This window comes from Sus scrofa, chromosome X (assembly GCF_054392235.1).
Source record: "Sus scrofa isolate SSC_HxYL_T2T_F1_AM1 chromosome X, Sscrofa_HxYL_maternal_Yorkshire_Landrace_v2.0, whole genome shotgun sequence".
NCBI lineage: Eukaryota > Metazoa > Chordata > Mammalia > Artiodactyla > Suidae > Sus > Sus scrofa.
The window spans coordinates 3109428-3130807 of NC_139401.1; the positions used below are offsets into that span (position 1 = coordinate 3109428).

Sequence of the window (21380 nt, forward strand, 5' to 3'; positions counted from 1 at the left end):
CGCATTTTGCGTGAGTAAATGTATTTGTGGACTTTTTTCCCAGCTGGACCGGGAGGTCCCTCTCTGGACACACAGGGTACCCTGCCTGCCCCTCCACACCCAGGTCCCAGGCAGGCCCCGCCTTGGGTCTCGTGACCGCACGTCCCCAAGTCCAGTGCAGCTTCCCCGCTGGAGAGAATCCTGAGGCAAAGAGGACGTCGGAGTTGGGCTGTGTCTTCACAGCGCCTGGAAAGAGCTCTGGGCGCAACAAGGTAGTGAGCAACCTTTAAAAAATAAAGCTGGAGGAAGGTGGGTGGCTGCGGCCACAGCGGAGGATGGAAGTGGACCAGTGACGGAAGATGGGCTGCAGACGCAGCAGAGGCAGAAACGAGAAGACGGGGATGGAGGGCAGGGCGGGGGACTGGGAGGGCGGGGAAGGGGGCGGGGATAACACGCCCAGAGGCGTGGCCTTGACATGACTGTGCATTCTGGCCACGCCCACCTGCCGCCCTCACAGCCAGCTCTGAGCCAGCTCCATCCTGGACAAAAACACGCGACCTGCGTCTTCACGTATTGGACGAAATGTGTTGAAATACACCTGCAGCCGCCAATATTTGATGTGAAGAGGGGGTTGCGGTGCCCGTCAGAACTCACGCAGAAGATAAGGAAGACGTGGTCCATATATACACAGGGGAATATTCGGCCGTAAAAAAGAATGAAATCATGCCATCTGCAGCAACATGCGTGGACCTGGAGATCAACCCAAGCACTTTAAAATATAGGTTCGCCTCCTGCACTGTCGGTGGGAATGTAAGTTGGTGCATCCACGATGCAAAACAGTACGGAGTTTCCTTAAAAAACTAAAAATAGAATTGCCACATGACCCAGCAATCCCACTCCTGGGCATCTATCCAGAAAAAAACTATAATTTGAAAACACACATGCACGCCCATATTCATAGCAACACGATTCACAGTAGCCAAGACATGGAAGCCACCATCGACAGAAGAAGGGATCAAGAAGATGTGGTCCATATACACAGTGAAATATCGTTCAGCCATAGAAAGAATGAGGGGAGTTCCCATCGTGGCACAGTGGTTAACGAATCTGACTAGGAACCATGAGGTTGCAGGTTCGATCCCTGGCCGTGCTCAGTGGGTTAAGGATCTGGCATTGCCGTGAGCTGTGGCGTAGGCTGGCGGCTACAGATCCAATTAGACCCCTAGCCTGGGAACCTCCATATGCCGCAGGTGAAGCCCTAGGGGAAAAAAAAAAATGAAATTATGCCATTTGTAGCAACATGGATGGACCTAGAAATGCTCATACTAAATGAAATAAATCAGACAAAGACATATGATGTCACTTATATGCAGAATCTAAAATATGATAAAAATGAACTTCTTTACAAAACAGAAACAGATTTACGGATATAGAAAACAAATTTTAAATAAATTTATTAGGAGTTTGGGATAAGCAGATATCACTACTCTGTGGAGGTTCCTTAAAAAACTAAAACTAGAACTACCATATAATCCAGCAATCCCACTCCTGGGCGCCTATCCCGAAAAAAATGAAAACTCTAATTTGAGGGACTCCATGCCCCCCAATGTTCACAGCAGCACTGTTCACAATAGCCAAGACATGGAAGCCACCTAAATGCCCATCAATAGAGGAGTGGATAAAGAAGATGGAGTGCATATATACAATAGAATATTACTCAGCCATAAAAAATGAATGAAATCATGCCATTTGCAGCAACACAGATGCAACTAGAGAGTCTCATACTAAGTGAAGTAAGTCAGAGACAGATAAATATCACATGATACCACTTCCATGTGGAATCTAAAATATGGCACAAATGAACCTATCCACAAAACAGAAACAGACCCACAGACATAGAGAACAAATTTTAAGAGCAAATTTACTAGGAGTTTGGGATGAGCAGATACACACAGCTATATGGAGGTTCCTTAAACAATGAAAATAGAACTACCATAGGACCCAGTAATCCCACTCCTGGGCATCTATCCAGAAAAAAAAAAACAAAAAAACTCTAATTTGAAAAGATGCATGCACTTCAGTGTTCACAGCAGCACTATTCACAATAGCCAAGGCATGGAAACAACCTCAGTCTCCAGTGATGGAGAAGTGGATAAAGAAGATGTGGTCCATATACACAACGGAATATTACACAGCCACGAAAAAGAATGAAATCATGCCATTTGCAGCAAAAGGAATGGATGTACAGGGCATCGTGCTTAGTGAACTAAGTCAGAGAAAGACAAATACTATATAATCTCCGTTATAGGTGGGACTCTAAAAACTACAACAAACTAGTAAATATATCAAAATAGAACCAGACGCACAGATCTAGAGGACAAACGGGCAGTGACCAGTGGGGATCGGGAAGGGGGGAGGGGGGGAAGAGCTACCAACTCATAGGTATAACATAAGCTGCAAGGAGATATTGTACCACATGGGAAGAGAACCACTATTTTATAAGGATTATAAACGGAGTATAACCTTTACACATTGTGACTCACTGGGCTATACACCTGTAACTTACTGGCATCACCTGCACCTCAGTAAATAGATGGAGACAGAAAGAGAGATAAGGGGGGGGGTAGATAGAAAGATAGAGATGACAGATCGACAGACAGACAGATAGATATAAATGATAGAGATAGATGATCCACAGATGGCAGATAGACCATAGATAGATGGATAGATGGACAGACAGGCGGACAGACAGGTTATAGATAAATAATAGATGATAGATAGATAGATAGATAGATAGATAGACAGACGGACAGACGGACAGACAGATGGAGGATATGTATAAGAGGAATAAGTAGAGGGGCATATTGTTCAGCATAGGGACGACAGTATTTTATAATAACTTTAAACAATGTATCACCTTTAAACATAGTGAATCACTCCATTGGACACCTGTAACTTATGAGACTGTACAGCAACTTCAATAAAAATAAATAAAGAGGAAACACTGGGGGTGGTAAGTGGCACTGCTGTGGTGCTGGCGTTTCAGCAACCGCCTGAAGGCTGAATTCCAGGCTAGAGAGCTTCCTCTCCAGGGATAACCTTGCAGCCACTAGACACGTGTCAGAATCCAGGGCTGCACCTGAGCTCACGGCGAGGGGCCTGCGAAGGGGACGTGGCTCAGCAGGTTAAGAACCCAACCAGGATCCACGAGGATGCAGGTTCCATCCCTGGCCTCACTCAGTGGGTTAAGGATCTGGCGTTGCCATGAGCTGGGGTGCAGGTCACAAGTGCAGCTTGGATCTGGTGTTGCTGTGGCTGGGGTGTAGACCTGCAGCGGCAGCTCCAATTCGACCCCTAGCCTGGGAACCTCCACATGCTGCAGGTGAAGCTGTAAAAAGAAAAAAAGAAAAGAAAAGAAAGATGGTCCTTGATTCCTGGTACATCAGGAGCAGGGAAACAGCCAGGAGACTCAGGGCCAGCAGACCTTCACGCCGATGTATGACTCTGGATTTCCCGCCACCGGGGCGGAGCAGCTGGCCTGCTCCTGGCCAGGGCCCTGTGGTCAGGTTCCCGGTGACCTCGGCTGAAGGACAATGTGGGCTCCCATCCCTCAGACCAGGCGAGTTCCAGCTGCTCCGTTCCCATTTCGTCTTTCCCAGCGAGGAGGCACCAGACGGTCAACGAGAAGCCACCAGGGAGCCCCGGGGCCATGACAACATGCATTGCTGTCACCCGGCCGCTCCAATGACAGATTCTGGCAGATGCTCCCTGACCCCCGACGGCCAGGGAGGCTGCTTCGGGCAGAGGACGCGTTCAAGGGGACTCAGGCAGAGCCAGAGCCCGCTGAGCGCCTTCTGGGCATCAACGGCCTCGATGGGGAAAAGACCACTGTCCCACGGCAGCCCCGTGGGCACAGCCGCCCACCCCTCGCGCCCCGGCAGCGCCCAGCCCGCCCGGGGGCTGCTCCGCAGGGAAGATGCACGGGGGCTGCGGCCCCCCGGAGGCGGGACCCGCAACGCGGGACCCTGCCCGTGACTCACGCGTGATGAAGCGCGATGCCGAGAAGCGCCACGCCCACTTCCATTTTTAAAAGGCAAAACGTCCCACAGGAGGCGCTGGTGGCACCTTTCACGCCGACCGCGGTATTTATGGAACGCGTGACGGTGCCCGGGAGTGGGGGGGGCGACGGCCGCGCGATGGCACGCAGCGGCATTTGTCTTTTTTAAGTACATAAAAGGATGCTGTCAGCAGGCCAGGGGGTTGAGCAGTCACGCCTTGTTAGTCAGCCTCCGAGAAAGCATCAGCCTAGCCGAGCGCAGCTTGGGGAAAAGAGCCAGAAAAAAGATGGGCTCCTCCCCGAGGGATGGACCTCCCGCTGTGGCTCGGCGGGTTAGTAACGCCCTATCTGAACTACCGGGCAGCTCCCAGCAACACCAGAGCCTCAACCCACTGAGGGAGGCCAGGGATTGAACCCGCATCCTCGTGGAGACTCTGTTGGGTCGTTTACCTGCGGAGGCACTGCAGAAACTCCTTTTTTTTTTTTTTTTTTTTTTTAATCTCAAAATGGTGTTGAAGTAGAGTTGATTTACGACGTTGTGTCCGTTTCAGGTGTACAGCAAAGGGACTCAGGGGTCCATGAACCTACAGCCCTTCTCTTTCAGCTTCTCTTCCCACAGAGATGAGCACAGAATCCTGGGGAGCGCTCCCTGTGCTGCTCAGCAGGTCCCCGCTGGCCTGTCATTCCATAGACCTCAGGGTGCACCTGCCAACCCCATACACCACCACCCCCCCCCGTCCCTCCCTGCCCCCACCTGTCCCCTTGGGTCACCATAACTTTGATTTCAAAATCCCTGAGTCTCTGTTTTGTAAATAAGGTTTTTGTGGCGTTCCTGTCGTGGCTCAGCAGTTAACAAACCCGCCCAGCATTCATGAGGGTGCGGGTTCGATCCCTGGCCTCGCTCCGTGGGTTAAGGATCCGGCATTGCCATGAGCTGTGGTGTAGGTCACAGACACAGCAGCTCAGATCCTGCGTTGCTGTGGCTCTGGCGTAGGCCGGTGGCTACAGCTCTGATTAGGACCCTAGCCTGGGAACCTCCATATGCTGCAGGTGAGGCCCTAAAAAGACCAAAAAAAAAACAAAAAAAAAAACAAAAAAAAAAACCACTTTTTTTGTAACAAGACTGTTTCTGGAATGCTTGTCATCTATATTTTGATCAAAGACCTACCGTGTTTTTGCAAGGCCTTCTTTAGACTGGGTATGGACTTACTATATGTTAATTCATAAAACGGAATCTTTTTAACATGCTAAAAATTTATTCAGAAGATTTTCATTATCTTTGGTGCCAATACTGAATGAGACTATTTCCTTCCTTTTTTTTTTTTTCTTTCATTTTTTAAAGTTTCGTTGCGCTAGAGTTGATGTGATCCTTTCTGCACACAGCCGATCACAGAATCCTGGGGAGCGCCCCCTGTGCTGCTCAGCAGGTCCCCGATGGCCCGTCATTCCATAGACCTCAGGGTGCACCTGCCAACCCCACACCCCCCGTCCATCCCACCCCCTCTTTCCCTCTTCGATGAGCAACTATCTCAGCTGGAAACGCCCCGCCAGACCCTCCAGTGCAGAGGCAAGGGCTCCTGGGACCATGTGACCATAAATACCCGACTCTTTCCAGCGCTGCTGGCTCAGGTGACTCTGGAGGCTGCTGGCTCAGATGACTCCGCAGCCTCTGGGTAACTGCCAAGCCCCTGTGTTTTGTTTTTGGGACCCAGTTCTGGAAGCTCCACAGCTGGCTGGGAGCAGGAAGGGATGGGTCCGCTGGCCGTGTGGGAATTTGAACCCATCGGGTCCAGTGGCCCCCAAGCACTGCCACCTGCAGCAAAGGGACATCTAAGTGCCTTCTGGTCCCCAAGACGTGCCAGGGATACCGCCACCCACCAGCGAACCGTTCTATCTGGGGGTGACAGGCGGTCCACACACATTCAGGTCCCACCTGCCCAACAGGAAGGCACGCGCCCCGAGTCACCGCTTTCCCGGGAGAGAGCAGAGAAAAATGCCAAGTGCGAGAAAAAGGAAACCGCGCAGGCACCGGCCCCCAAGACATCGGCACCCCGTCCCTGTGATCTCACTGCTCTGCAGGTGCCAAGGCCACTGAGGCCACTGCTGGGAAGAACGGCTCTGACGGCCATCGGTCCCCGGGGCCCTGCGCTGCTTGGTGGGAGGAAAGAATAAATGAATGAATGAAGAGAATGAAGGAAGAACTCTACCCAAGACTAGGTGCCTACGGATCTGGGCAGGCAGGCGTCTCTCTTCATTTTCAGACTGATGGCTGCCGTCTTTATCTGGGGGAGGGGACATCATTTTTACTAATTCTTTTTTTTCTTTTTTTTTGGGGGGGCAGCACCTGCAGCATATGGAAGTTCCCAGGCTAGGGGTCGAATCGGAGCTGCCGCTGCCAGTCGATACCCCAACCACCGCAACTCCAGATCTGAGCCGCGTCTGCAACCTACACCACAGCTCACGGCAATGCCGGATCCTTAATCCACAGAGCGAGGCCAGGGATCGAACGAGGCGGGTTCAGAACCTGCTGAGCATCGGCGGGCATTCCTGTTTCAGTAATTCTTGATCTTGGCAATGCATCCGGGAGAAGTACGGGAAAAACTCGATCAAGGCTCAAGGACCCAGCATCCATCCTGAGCGGGGCTTACAAACCTACCCAGGTTCTGGCTGGAGGATGGCGAACAGCATGAATCAACTTCTGATGCAAACGCCAGCTGCATATGGACCGGCTCCGTATGAGGCCTTCCAGCGATCAGGCCGGGCCGCAGAGCCCCACGGACCAAGCCAGGCGGTGCGCTTCTATTTCTGTCGCGCTGGCGAAGGCAAAAATAGTCCATGTCTGAAGCACCGAACCCTCGAACAAAATCCCAAATGCTCCCTTTAAACTGTAGGCCATCTACTCCACTCGCCGTGATGGCCTGTGTGGGAAGAGACTCCGAAGAGCATGCATGTGTGTCTATGTGTGACTGAGTCGCTTCGCGGCGCACCCGAACCTGCCACAACACCGGACGTCCCCTCGACGCCAACAAGAACACACGCATAAATACTCAAAAATCATTTCATTCGGCCCTTCCCTTTCTTTGCTAATCATAAAACATCAGTGTCTTTCTGTTTGCTTTTTTATCTTCTTTCTAAAAGATTCTAGGTATTTGTTTTTATTTGGGGACGATAGACTTTTTTTTTTTTTTTTCCTTTCTTGTTTCTTCTTTTTAGGGCCACACCCTCCGCGTATGGACGTTCCCAGGTTAGGGATCAAATCGGAGGGGCAGCTAAGGACCTACACCACAGCCACAGCAACACGGGTCTGAGCCGCATCTGCAACTTACACCGCAGCTCACAGCATCGCGGGATCCTTAACCCAACGAGCAAGGCCAGGGCTTGAACCCACATCCTCCTCATATCGGGTTTTTTGTTTGTTTGTTTGTTTGTTTGTCTTTTTGCGTTTTCTAGGGCCGCTCCTGCAGCATATGGAGGTTCCCAGGCTAGGGGGTGAATCAGAGCTGTCACAGCCACAGCAACGCTGGATCATTAACCCACTGAGCAAGGGCAGGGATCAAACCCACAACCTCGTGGTTTCTAGTCGGATTCGTCAACCACTGAGCCACAAAGGGAACTCCATAATATCAGGTCATTAACCAGCTGAGCCACAGTGGGAACTCCAGGGTCCTTCTGTTTTCAAGCTTTGTTTTCAGTCATTGCGATTCATGAAAAGCTTGCAAAACGAACGCAAAAAGAAAGAATACATTTTAAACATGCAAAGCACAAAGCTGGGATTTCCCATTGTGGCTCAGTGGGTCAAGAACCCAAATGGTGTCCATGAGGAAGCAGGTTTGATCCCCGGCCTCCCTCAGTGGGTTAAGGATCCAACGTTGCCATGAGCTGTGGTGTAGGTCACAGATGGGGCTTGGATCCCACGCTGCTGTGGCTGTGGTGCAGACCTACAGCTGCAGCTGTGATACAACCCTTCGCCTGGGAGCTTCCATGTGTTGTAGGTGCAGCCCTAAAAAAAATCATCATCATAATCATCATAAAATAAAATAAAAATAAAGGGGGTGACACACAAGGGGAGCAAACACAACATGCAGCCTCGGCGAGTGGCCCTGCAGTAACTGCACTCTGGTTCCGGCTCCTGGAAATGGCATCGGCAGGAGCCGTGGCTGGGAAGCCCCGTGGCAGGTCACAGCTCCCCATGCGACGGTCTCTGCATTTCCAGGGTGGGGCACTGCACAGAATAAGTCTTTGTTTAATGTGAGTCCTTGGCTGAAGAGGGATGTGCGTGAGGTCAAGGGCTCCTGTTTATCCCTGTATTTCCTGGCCTGGGAATTACCGACTACAAGAGGGAGAGGTGACAGGTTAATGTCGCCAAGATGTCCACGCCCTAATCTCTGCGTGGGAGACACAACAATGTCCCCCAGCCATCCACATCCTGATGCCCTCATTATCAGAGAGATGCACATCAAAACCACAATGAGGTACCGCCTCACACCGGTCAGAATGGCCACCGTGAATAAGCCCACAAATGGCAAATGCTGGAGGGGCTGCGCAGAAAAGGGACCCCTCCTGCACTGTGGGTGGGAATGTGAATCGGTGCAGCCATGACGAAGGTTCCTCAGAAAACTAACTATAGACCTACCATAGGATCCAGCAATCCCACTCCTGGGCATCTGTCTGCAGAAAAACATAATTTGAAAAGATACACACACCCCTTGTTCACGGCAGCACTATTCACAAGCCAAGACACGGGAGCCACCTAAAGGTCCATGACAGATGAATGGATAAAGAAGATGTGGTACTTATACACAATGGAATACTACTCAGCCATGAAAAAGAACAAAAGAGAGTTCCCATTATGGCTCAGTGGTAACAAACACAACTAGTGTCCAAGAGGATGTGGGTTTGATCCCTGGCCTCCTCAGTGGGTTAAGGATCTGGCATTGCCATGAGCTGTGGTGTAGATCACAGATGAGGCTCAGACTTGGTGTTACGGTGGCGGGCAGCTGCAGCTTCAATGTGGCCCTCAGCCTGGGAACTTCCATATGCCATGGATGCAGCCCTAAAAAGCCAAAAAACAAAAAACAAAAACCCAAAAAATGCAAGAATGCTATTTGCAGTAACATGGATGGAACTAGAGATTCTCATACTAAGTGAAGAAAGTCAGATAAAGACAAACATCATGTGATATCACTAATATGTGGAATCTAAAAGAGGACACAAAGGAACGTACCTAGGAAACAAACTCACAGACAGAACAAACTTCCGGTTACCAAAGGAGGAGGGGGGAGAATAAGTTAGGAGGTTGGTATCAACAGACGCAGACCACTATACATAAAAGAGACAAACAACAAGGACCTACTACCTAGCACAGGGAACTCCAACAATATTCGTAATATCTGACACGGAGAAAGAATCTAGAAAAGAATATATGTCTGTATCTAGATATGGTATCTCGTTCTATCGTTAGTTTTCTACATACAGATATAGGACTGAATCATTTTTCTGTACACCTTCAATTAACATGACACTGTAAATATATTATACTTTAATATTTTTGTTGTCTTTTGTCTTTTTTAGGGCCACACCCAAGGCACATGGAGGCTCCCAGGCTAGGGGTTGAATCGGGGCTGTCGCTGCCGGTCTACACCACAGCCACAGCACTGTGGATCCAAGATGCATCTGTGACCTACACCACAGCTCACAGCCACACCGGATCCTTCACCCACTGAGCAGGACCAGGGATCAAACCCGCATCCTCATGGGGAATAAGTCAGGTTCGTTCACCACTGAGCCATGACAGGAACTCCCTGTACCTCGATTTTTTTTACATGGTGAAGACATAGAAGAGTCAACAATGCATTGCATACAACCTAAATTACTTTAGGTGCTCCCCCTTAAAAACCAAAACCAAAACCTAGGGGTAGAAGGTTAATTATGGAGAATGCATTGATAAGCCTGTTTCTGCTGGTGTCCCCCCGCCCTCCACGCCCCTGAGCTATAGCCACACCAGCAAACATGCTTGGCAGCCGTATTTCCCACTAAACCTCTGGTGACCCAGAGCAGGGTGACACCTGCTGGGCGAAGACATCTGTCAGAATGGAGATTCCTGATTGTCCTGCTTCCTGGCTCAGGGAAGGCTGCACCGCAAGGATGCTGGGAGGCTGCAGCAAAGAACCTCAGCTCATACAGTTCTGATGGGTTCCCGGACTAGCATGCACACACGGCCACGGCCAAGTGGCCCTCTGAGAACGTGGCCCCATCCCTGACCCGTCAGGGTGTTGAAGGTAACGAGGAGACAGGAGGTGTGGCTGGACCCGTCTCCACCATCCCTCCCTCCAGCGTCTCTGCACAGGTGGCCCTGTGTACAGTGTCATCCCACTCACTGAGGAGACTGAGAAACCCTCCACAAAGCAAGCCCGCCCCTCAGAGCACAGACGGAGGTGCCCCACGTGGCCGTGTCCTGCAAAATCATTGATTTCTGCCAGTAGGTTTCAGGCATAATCATGTGCAGAAACCTGAAAAGTATCAACAGAGTCCTGGGGAGAAGAAATAAAGATTAAAATCATTCTGAACCATCCAAGGAGATCTGCCCGCAAGAGCACCACGCAGTGTCCACCCCCCTGGGCTAAGTCGAAGGAACAGTGCCAGCTGGCAGGTGTTTCGTAGGCAGCCACAGACGCATCCCTGCCGCACTGGAGACAAACCCTACGGACAGTTTTCCGTGCCGTGTTTTTCCCTTAAGGGAGCATTTCCAATTCAACAAGTGGATGGAGCAGAGGTATCTCTATGTGGCTCAGATCCTGCCCTCCAACCCTATGACTATGACGAAAAACAGAAGACGGAAGGCACCAGACAAAGAGAAAGAAGACAGCACGCAGGTCTTGGGAGCGGAATCAGATAGACACGTGTTAGGATGTCACGTGCCTCAGAAGGAAGCATGAAGTCCCCGCCCACCCCGAGATCTGCCCACGCCCTGAGCCGGGGTCATGACAATACCTGGGAAAAGCGGGAACCAGCCAGAGGGACTTTGGAAAAAGGATGGAGGGTCTTTAGATGCAAAAAATTATCCTGGATTATCCACGTGGGGCTCAAGACAAGTCATGAGGGTCCTAGCCTTCCCTGCCGTCCACAATACGAATAATTTGACACGTTTTACAGAGTTGGGAAAAACTGCAGTGGCAGTAGCCCTTTGAGTCCCATCTATTCCTTTTGCTGCATTAATTGAACTATTTATCTCCTTTCGATCCTGGGTCTCCAGTGCTGAAAGCAACATCTTAAATTTGAACAGGAATGAGCCGAACTGATGATAATCACGGAAACACAAGGAGGTTTTGATAAAATAACTCCTGTAACAACACTCGACCCTTCACTGGTTCCCAATCATGGAAGCACACGGAGGTTTTGATAAAATAACACCTGTGACAACACTCGACCCTTCACAGCTTCCTGGTCCGTCTTAGCCCAAGTGGACTAGTCCAAGTATCGAATCCACAGGACACAGCATCACACTTTACAGCATTTCAAAGCAACGTCCTACAATTACTCTGCTAACACCAGCACCAGTTAACAGCCAAACACACCAGTGGAACGAAGCAGCGGCAACAACTGGCCCCGAGAGTCGTGGGTTTCCAAGGGAACCCCACCCGCTTTCCCAAAGGAGGGCTAGGGCTCCTGTCTGTGTCCGACCTGCCTCTGGACTTCACCAGAACTCACCGTTATTGACCAGGACGTGGAGAGGGATTTTCTTCATCTTGAACTTCTGGACAAACTGCCGGATAGACTTCATGGACGCCAGGTCGCAATATAAAAACTCCACTGGAAAGGGGAAAAAAAAAGCCTGGTTATCTTCCAATCATTAAGCCACTAAGATGACTTCTAAACAGGTTAACTTTGAACCCTCTGGGAAGTAGCACTGGGTTAGAAACTGAAGAAGGTTCATCCTGGGGAACTTACACTAAAAAGACCCTCAATGTCTTTTTTTTGGGGGGGGGCACACCCGCGGCACATGGAGGTTCCCACGCTAGGGGTCAAATCAGAGCTGCTGCTGGTCTACACCACAACCACAGCCACAGCAGGATCCGAGCTGCATCTGCGACCTACACCACAGCTTTTGGCAACGCCAGATCCTTAGCCCACTGAGCGAAGCCAAGGATTGAACTCGCATCCTTGGGGACACTATGTTGGGTTCCTAACCTGTGGAGCCACAATGGGAACTCCCCTGGGGTACGTCCTTCATGACTTCTTTTCCTTGAGTGAGGCTGGGACTTTGTGACCTGCCTCGAGTCAACAGCATATGGCAAAGATGACGAGATGTCACCCCATGCCTGGACTTCATTCTGTAACAGTCCCTCTTGCAAGCAGACTCAGCAGGTGATTCTCCGGCTGGCCTGGAGGACATAAGCTGCCTTGCTGTGAGCAGGCCAGGGGCCAAGACCCTCAGGACAGCTTCTGGGAGCTGGGAGCAGCCCCCACCAAGAGCCAGCAGGACAGTCCGACTCTCAGACCGACGACCTCAAGGACCAGCGGTCATCCAACAACCACCTGAACTCAGAAAAGGATCCTGACGTCCACACCACACAACCCTTGTGAGTGGAGGGCCGTTTTCTTGGTCCCCCTGCAGCAGCGTGGTTCATGCCCGGTCACTGCTGGTTCTGCTGTAGGATCACCTTGGGTTTCTCGAGGGTCAGCTCTCAGGAACGTGCTCACAGAGATGCCTGTGGTTCCAGGACCCCGCAACAGAAGGGAGTACGGCTTCCACATCCCAAAGTCCAGCACCCTCTGCAGCATGCACCTGAGCGGCGAGAGGCACCTGCAGGAGTCTGCTGTTTTGTGGTTGCTGTGGCGTGTGTTAAACATCATTGCACCTGAGAGCCAGCAAAAGCGTTTGCTTGAGAAGGTACCTATACTGCTGCTCACTCAAAAGGGACCTGTGAGGATACCCTGCCCTGCTCAGCATCTTCGGCATGAAGTCACACAGCCACAGAGGACGCGGGAGGGTGTGCTTTCAATATTTCCCCTAGAAACTGACAGTGGGAGCGGGGTGGGCATGCTTCCGGATCAGCGTTACTGGCGAGGTCTAGGGAGGGGCACGATTCTGTGAATGGGTCTTGACCTGGAGCATCAAGACCCGTTCAGGAACGGAGGGTGGATGCGTTTAGGAATTTTTTTAAATCAATGGTCACGTTACGTTTGCTGAAGCCAGTGGTTTTTTCCCCTTTATATTCTTTTTAAACTTGTTTTATTTATATTCTTATTAAAGTATAGTTGATGTACAGTGTGTATCAACTTCTGCTGTACAGCCCAGTGACGCGGGCTTACATACATATATCCTTTTTCTCATAATCCATCCTGGTCTATCCCAAGAGACTGGATAGAGTCCCCTGTGCTACACAGCAGCACCTCAGGGCTCATCCATTCTCAGTGTCGTAGTTTGCATCTACGAACCCCAAACTCCCCGTCCAGCCCACACCCTGCCCCCTCCCCCTTGGCAACCCCAAGTCTGTTCTCTGTGTCCGTGAGTCTGTTTCTCTTCTGTAGACAGATTCATCTGCACCATCTTTTAGATTTTTATTTTTAACTTTTGACCACCCCTGTGGCACGCAGAACTTCCTGGGCCACGGATCGAACCCATGCCACAGCTGTAATCAGAGCCACAAGTGGTGACAAAGTCAGATCCTTAAGCCACTGAGCCACCAGGGAACTCCTCCAGTGATTTTTTTTTTAAAGCAACACTGTCAATGGACATTTGGGTTGTTTCCACGTCTTGGCTGTGGACAGTGAGTAGTGCTGCAATGAACATGCAGGTGCATGTGTCTTTTTTTAGGAAAGTTTTGTCTGGATATATGCCTAAGACTGGGATTGTTGGGTCCTATGGCAGTTCTCTGTATAGTTCTCTAAGGTACCTCCATACTGTTCTCCATAGTGGTTGTACCAATTTCCATTCCCACCAAGAGTGCAGGAGGGTTCCCTTTTCTCCACACCCCCGCCAGCAAACGTCCATCAACAGATGACTGGATTAAGAAGATGTGGTGTATATATACAAAGGAATACTCCTCAGCCATAAAAAAGAACAAAATCATGCCATTTGCAGCAACATGGATGGAACTAGAGACTCTCATCCTGAGTGAAGTCAGTCAGAAAGACAAAGAAATACCATATGATGTCACTTATATCTGGACTCTAACATATGGCACAAAGGAGCCTTTCCACAGAAGAGAAACTCATGGACTTGGAGAACAGACTTGTGGTTGCCGAGGGGGAGGGGGAGGGAGCGGGGTGGATGGGGAGCTTGGGGTTCAGAGATGCAGACTATTGCCTTTGGAGTGGATGAGCCATGAGATCCTGCTGTGTGGCACTGGGAACCCTGTCCAGTCATTTATGACGGAGCCTGACCATGTGAGAAAAGAGAATGTGTACATGTGTGTGTGGCTGGGTCACCATGCTGTACAGTAGAAAAAAAAATTATATATTGGGGGAATTAAAAAAAAAACAAATAAACAACACCACCAACAAAAGCAACACTGGGAACTCCCCTTTTGTATGTTTCCTAAGTTGCCTTTTGTCACGTGATTCCTTCCTGTTCTGCATCAGGCGGTGACCGATGGAGGAAAAGGGAGTTGTGCCACAGGGAGTTGGGACGCTCTAGAACACGGTGCCACCTGGATAGGAATTCCTGACACACTGCTCTAACGCCCCCCCAGAACACTCCCGAAAAGGTAGTTTGGAAAAAAAAAAAAAAAAAAAGGAAAACCTGCACAACAGCTTCGAACGAGAACCCGTGACAAACGGACGGTGGACCCACACACTCAGCCTCCAGAAACACAGCACTGTCTCCGCATCTTTGAAAAGTCAGAGGATGCTTCCTCCTTGCCCTTCAGGGGAAAAGGTCCAGAAGTGACCAGAAACATGGGTACAGACGCTCCACGCCGAGAGCTTTGCCTCTCACGTCGGGCGCGGGTCTGGCTTCCTTTCTGCCCACTCTTGTCATCAGCAGCGACTTTCGACGTCCATTCAGGAGCTGCCCCCCCCCCCACTGCTCTCCTTTGCAAGGTTGGGGACCCTGCACAGGAAATAAGAGCCCCCCCCCAAATCCAGCCCCACAGCTGGGACAGCAGGGCGCTCCCTGCACACCAGCTGCCTCCCTGCAAACAGAAATGCAGACGACAGGCTGCAGAGGAAGGAGCCCCCCACAGCCAGACGAGGCACCAGGGCTGACCACCCACAGGAGCCGGGGACTCACGCGTGTGAGGGGTCACCGGAAACTCAAGCAGGGGCTGCAACAGCCAACCGTGAGTTCGGTGAGAGGGCACAGGGTACGTGACGCAGCAGGGCTCCTGGCAGGGAGTGGGAGAGGGAGACACAGGTGACGTTTTTATCTACCTGGACTGCCGTCAAGGACACCTTCATTTCAGAGTTCCTGCTGTGGCACCGTGGAAATGAACCCGACCAGTGTCCATGAGGACGAACGTTCAATCCCTGGCCTCGCTCAGTGGGTGAAGGATCCGGTGTTGCCGTGAGCTGTGGTGTAGGTCGCAGACTCTGCTTGAGTCTGGTGTGGCTGTGGCTGTGGTGCAGGCTGGCAGCTGAAGCTCTGGGAACCTCCATATGCCACAGGTGCAGCCCTAAAAAGCAAAAAAAAAAAGATATCAAGAACTGGTATCATTTCTACCTGGATAATGAGAGGAATGGAAGGTGGTGGAGAGAGTTTCAGAATATTCAGGCACCCCTAGAAGTGAAGACACAGGATATCTGCCTGGCCGATGCCTGGCAAATAGGAGGTATACCAGTTGTCCGGGTAGCAAGACCAAGAGATGCTGGAAAGAGGGAGGGGATGCCACTTGGAAGAAGAAGAATGGGCAGCGAGTGGCAGCCGGAGCGAGTGGAAAAGGTGAATTCTCCTGCAGGTGGACTGCAGCCCTTTCCGTTTGTTTGTTTGTTTGTTTTTAAAGCTGGGATAGAACCTTCAAAGCCTGAAGAGTATCAGGCAGAGAAGCCAGAAGCAAGCAGGGCTGGCCCTGTGCAGACAAGGGGAGAGAATTCGGAACTGAATGAACGGGAGTAAGTGAATCACGACCTTGGGGTCCAACGCCCAGGCCAAGTGCAGGCACGGCCGTGATGAGCCATTTTCTCCGCATGACACAGTTTTGCGTCCCGTTTCTCAGGGACTCCCACAGGCAGTGCCAAGAGGATGGAACCGAAATGGTGATGGGAGAACGGAAGGGACGCCTTTGAGATCTGACAGGAAGGAAGGAGGGAAGGAAAGAAGGAAGGAAAAGAGAAAGTTGGCTGTAGTTCCCCTTGCGGCTCAGTGGTAACGAAGCTAATTAGTCTCCATGAGGATGCAGGTTCGATTCCTGGCTTTGCTCAGTGCGTTAAGGATCCGGCGTTGCCCTGAGCTGCGGTGTAGGTCTCAGATGCGGCTCAGATCCCGCGTTGCTGTGGCTGTGGTGTAGGCCGGCAGGTGTAGCTCTGATTCGACCCCTCGCCTGGGAACCTCCATATGCCGCAGGTGTGGCCCTAAAAAAAAGAAAAGAAAAAGAAACAAAGACGGGGGGAAAGAAAAAGAAAGAGAAAGGGAGAGAGAGAAAGAAAGACAGAAAGAGAGGGACAGAGGGAGGAAGGAAGGAAGAAAGAAGAAGCTAGACAGGAATGAGTAATATACTTGACAAGGCTGCAAACGCACATTTACAAATAGGCACGAGTCTCCCGCAGGAAGGTTTTCAAATCACAGGTGTGTATTTCCAAGATCTCAATAACGTGCTCAACTAACAACCACAACATGCACCTCCCAAGAGAAGGATACTCCTCTGAGGAACAGACACTCTCACGATGAAATCAAGGAAACAAGGACCCGTCAGACCAACGAATGTGGGAGACGCGGGAAAAGAAACGGAAGCACATCGTCCAGAAGAGGCGGGAAGGCTGCCAATGGTCTTTTATCAGCGCCTTTCGACTTTCAAGGAACAGAGAGCCCCAACCTATGCTGACTGATTCTCAAGCACCGGCAAAAGCGTTTGCAGCGACATGGCTGGACACAGAGATGCTTATACCAAGTCAGTCCAAGAGAAAGACAAATTCGATGTGAGATGCTCCTATGTGGATTAGATTCACAAAATATGGCACAAATGAACCTGCCTACAAAAGAGAAACAGACTCAGAGACGTGGAGAACAGACCTGTGGTTGCCGAGGGAGCGGGGGAGGCAGCGGGATGGACGGGGAGTTTGGGGTTCGTGGATGCCAACCAGTGTGTAGGACATGGATCTGCTAGTGTGGAAACACGATTCCACTGCACAGCACAGGGAACTACATTCACTGTCTTAAGACATAATGGAAAAGAGTACTAAAAATATAAAAGTTTACATACATATAAAGTTATATATACATATATATATATATGACTGAGTCACTTTGCTGTACACCAGAAAATAACATAACATCGTAAATTAACTATATTTCAATAAAGTTTAATGCAAAAAACCCCACACAAAATGCAGGCCAAGAAAAACACCTGAGGTGATTCTTTCTAGGAAAGGTGCCTTGTTCGGATACAAAAATATGCAAAGAAATAGCAGCTGCCGGGGCGGGGGGCGGGGCGAGGTCCCATCCACACGCACAGCTCAAAGTGTCACAAAGAAACACAACCATCAGAACAGGAGCCCTGGGACATGCAGAACCGGGTAGGGACAGCAAAGGAGGATGCTTAGGGCGCTGTGTGTCCCGAGGTGACCTGCCCCCAGGCTCTGGAATTGGTCCTGTGCGTCTCACCGCAACCACCGCCTGCCTGCTAACCTCACGGGGTCAACTTATGGCCACCCAGGCCCTGAAAGGCCCACGTAGGGCTTATGGGGAAGGGGCTTCACTGAGCGTGAGGGCAGCATTCAAACCTCCCTCGACCCCACACACAGCCCCCAGTGCAACCCCAGGTGCACCCACCCCGCACGCCGTACCCCCTACCCCCGCCCCCATGCACGGCTCTCACCCCAGCACACAGCACCCCACCCCCGACCCTTGTGCACAGCCCCCCGTGAGCAGCCCCAAACACAGCACCCCCCCATGCCCCATGCACAGCCCTGCACACGGCACCCCCCCTGCCTGAGCACAAACCCCATGTGCCCCCACACAAGGTCCCCCACACAGCCTCCGGCGCAGAGGGCCACCAGGGGTCTGCCCCCATGGGCAGGACAGTGGGCCAGCGCCTTCTTCTGCAACGGGGCTGGATTCCTGGGCAGGAACCCAGCTCTGGGAGCCTGGCCCATGTCCACCCCACAGGGAAGGAACAGGGGCCCCCCCACAGCCTGGATGCGCCTGCAAGGAGAACAGCTGGCTCACCACCCGCCGGCCCCCACATCCCCCTGTGTTTCTCTGTTTAAAAAAATAGAGGTGACAGATGCACATCCTTTGGCGGTTCTGACACAGAGACACAGTCAACTCTGCAGGTGCAAAGCCCTCCTTCCTACGGAGGAAGCCGATCTGAGGGAGTGAGATTTCGTGTGTGTAAGACACAGACGCAGTGAGAGCGACAAAGGTACAGACTCGGAGACAGAGCATAAGAGACAGAGGCAGAGACAGAAAGCTGAAATTGTGCAGCAGCTGAGCCATGGCCAGATCCTGAACCCACTGTGCCACAGTGGGAACTCCGTGAACTATTCATTTGTTTTTTGGGTTTTTTTTTTTTTTAATTAAAGTCAAGCTGCTGTACAGTGTTGTGTTCGTTTCTGCTGTACAGCAAAGCAACCCAGTCATACATATATAAAAACATTCTTTTTCTCATATTCTCTTCCATCCTGGTCTATCCCAAGAGACGGGATAGAGTTCCCTGTGCTGTACAGCAGGACCTTATTGCTTCTCCATTCTCAGTGTCATAGTTTGCATCTACAAACCCCAAACGCCCCATCCAGCCCACGCCCTCCCCCATGGCAACCATAAGTCTGCTCTTTTTTTCTTTTTTTAAATAAGAACATTCCTTTTTGCCTTTTGAGGGCTGCACCTGTGGCATATGGAAGTTCCCAGGCTAAGGGCTGAATCAGAGCTGCCGCTGCCAACCTATACCACAGCCACAACGACACCAGATCTGAGCCACATCTGTGACCTATGCCACAGCTCACAGCAATGACGGATCCTTAACCCACTGAGCGAGGCCAGGGATTGAACCCACATTCTCACGGACGCTATGGCGGGTTCTTTCCATCTCCTCAATGAGAACATTCTTGATCAAGCCCAAGACAAGGCGTAGATGCCTCTGGAGCACTTAACAGTTAAAGAGAAAAGAATTACGTGTGACTCACTCATCAAGCCAGCCAGTTGGAAGGCAGTCCGAATCTGGCTTAGAAACGGGGTCTAAAGAGCTTTAAAAACAATCTGTCTTCCAAGGAGGTAAGTGGTCCTCCAGGGAATCTTATTTCCTTTATCCACCTACAGGGTGGGATGAAAAGCAGCTTCCGCCCAGCCCGGATGATCCCAGGTTCCTAATTAGTGCAGGGTACGTGTGTGTGTCCCGCGCTGTTGATGTGTTAAAACCTCAGAATGAAGGGAGCGTGCCTCCGGAGCAAGGCAAGTGGTTACATAAGTAACCCCCGGCGAAATGCATATCTCCCTGCAAGGAGATGCGACTTCATACCTGTCACTTCAGCTCTCATCAAAAGGCCACAAATAAACGCCGGAGGGGGTGTGGAGACAAGGGAACCCTCCTACGCTGTGGGTGGGAAGGGAACTTGGTGCACCCCTGTGGCGACTGGGAGGAAGGTTCCTTAAATAACTACAAATAGGGCCACCCTATAACCTAGCCATCCCACTCCTGGGCATCTCTCCAGACAAAACCATAATTCAAAAAGACCTGTGCACCTCAATGTTCACTGCAGCACTGTTCACAGGAGCCAAGACATGGAAACAACCTAAATGTCCACCGACAGACAAAGGGATGAAGAAGATGTGGTCCATATATACAACGGAATATTACTCAGCCATAAAAAAGAACAAAGCCATGCCATGTGCAGCCACATGGGTGCAACGAGAGATTCTCATACTGAGTCAAGTCAGTCAGGAAGCAAAAGACACTATATGAGGTCACTTCTGTGTGGAATCTAAACTATGGCACAAGTGAACCATCTACAGAACACAAACAGACTCACAGCCGTAGAGTACAGACCTGAGGTTGCCGAGGGGGAGGGAGTGGGATGGACGGGGCGTTTGGGTTGGTAGATGCAAACTAGGACACTGAGAATGGATCAGCCGTGAGGTCCTGCTGTCCAGCACAGGGGACTCTATCCAGTCTCTTGGGATGGACCAGGATGGAAGAGAATATGAGAAAAAGAATGTTTTTATATATGTATGACTGGGTTGCTTTGCTGTACAGCGGACATGGGCGCAACACTGCACATCAACTCTAAGAAAGAAAGAAAGAAAAGTTCCGTTTGCTCTGAAAACAGAAAAACCTTCATGAAGTCCCAGCCACACAGCCTCTTTGTTTTGAGACGACCGTGTGGTCTTTGTCTTTCCTCCTGTTGCTGTGCTACCCCATCCGGACTGCTTTGCACGTATTGATCTCTGAGCGTGGGGTGATCCCGCTCGGTCGTGGTGGTGGATGATCCCTTTCTGTGTCGCGGGATTCAGTTTGCTCATCTTTTGCTGCAAGTTTCCGCATCTCGAGGCATCAAGTTCTCTGCAGCGTATTTTCTGAAGATGATTTCCTGAAGCAGCTGAACAGGGATGAGCAGCGCCTGCCTCCTACACTGATGTGCATGTGCCGTGAAGAAAAAGAGGAAGCCTCCCCATTTCCTCCATCCCCATCCTGCCCTCAGCCGCCACACACCCAGGGTCTGGAGCTCAGATCCAGCAGCTGCAGGGTAATGACTGTCATTTGCTTGGGGGGGTGTGTTGGGGGGGAGCACGGCGATTTTCTGCATCATTTCCCCGCCGTGGTCATAAAGAACACATTACGATTTGGCAGGACCTGTTCATCCAGGCTCTTAAACCTTCTCAAAGACCAGGCAACATCAAGGCACAAAAAAGGGGGGCTTTGTGGTTTTCCGGACCTCCGGGGTTTTGCCCGGCCGTGGAGGTCTTTGACCAAGACGACTGTCTTCTGTACATCTCTCCTGTTTCCTGTCCTTTTTTCCCCCCCAAGAGATGGTTTCCTTTCGCAAAAGTTGCCTTTTGAATGACACAGTGGACACCTGTCCACAGATGGCAGCCCGGTCCACCCAGAAGCACAGAACTAAGGTAGACCCTGCTGTAACCAAGGCGTCTCGCACCCGCGCCATGGCACGCACGACACAGGACCCCGGGCTGGGACGTGGGCTTTGATATGACGCTTCAGATCACAAATCCTGTTCTCAACGTATCTTGCCTCAC

General features: G+C 51.0%; 1 protein-coding gene across 50 annotated transcripts in view; it reads right to left on the minus strand.

The window, feature by feature from the left end:
• LOC110255319 (polyprenol dehydrogenase) overlaps window positions 1-21380 on the minus strand; it is a 339610-nt gene that overhangs the window by 198252 nt on the left and 119978 nt on the right. For all 50 annotated transcript variants that reach the window (XR_014834908.1, XR_014834927.1, XR_014834922.1 and 47 more), the window contains exon 4: window positions 11744-11845. Coding sequence is in view for 3 of the 50 variants with exons in the window: in XM_085007062.1 (XP_084863188.1) it covers window positions 11744-11845 (102 nt within the window). In the remaining 47 variants the exon portion in view is untranslated. The remainder of the gene's footprint in view (window positions 1-11743; window positions 11846-21380) is intronic.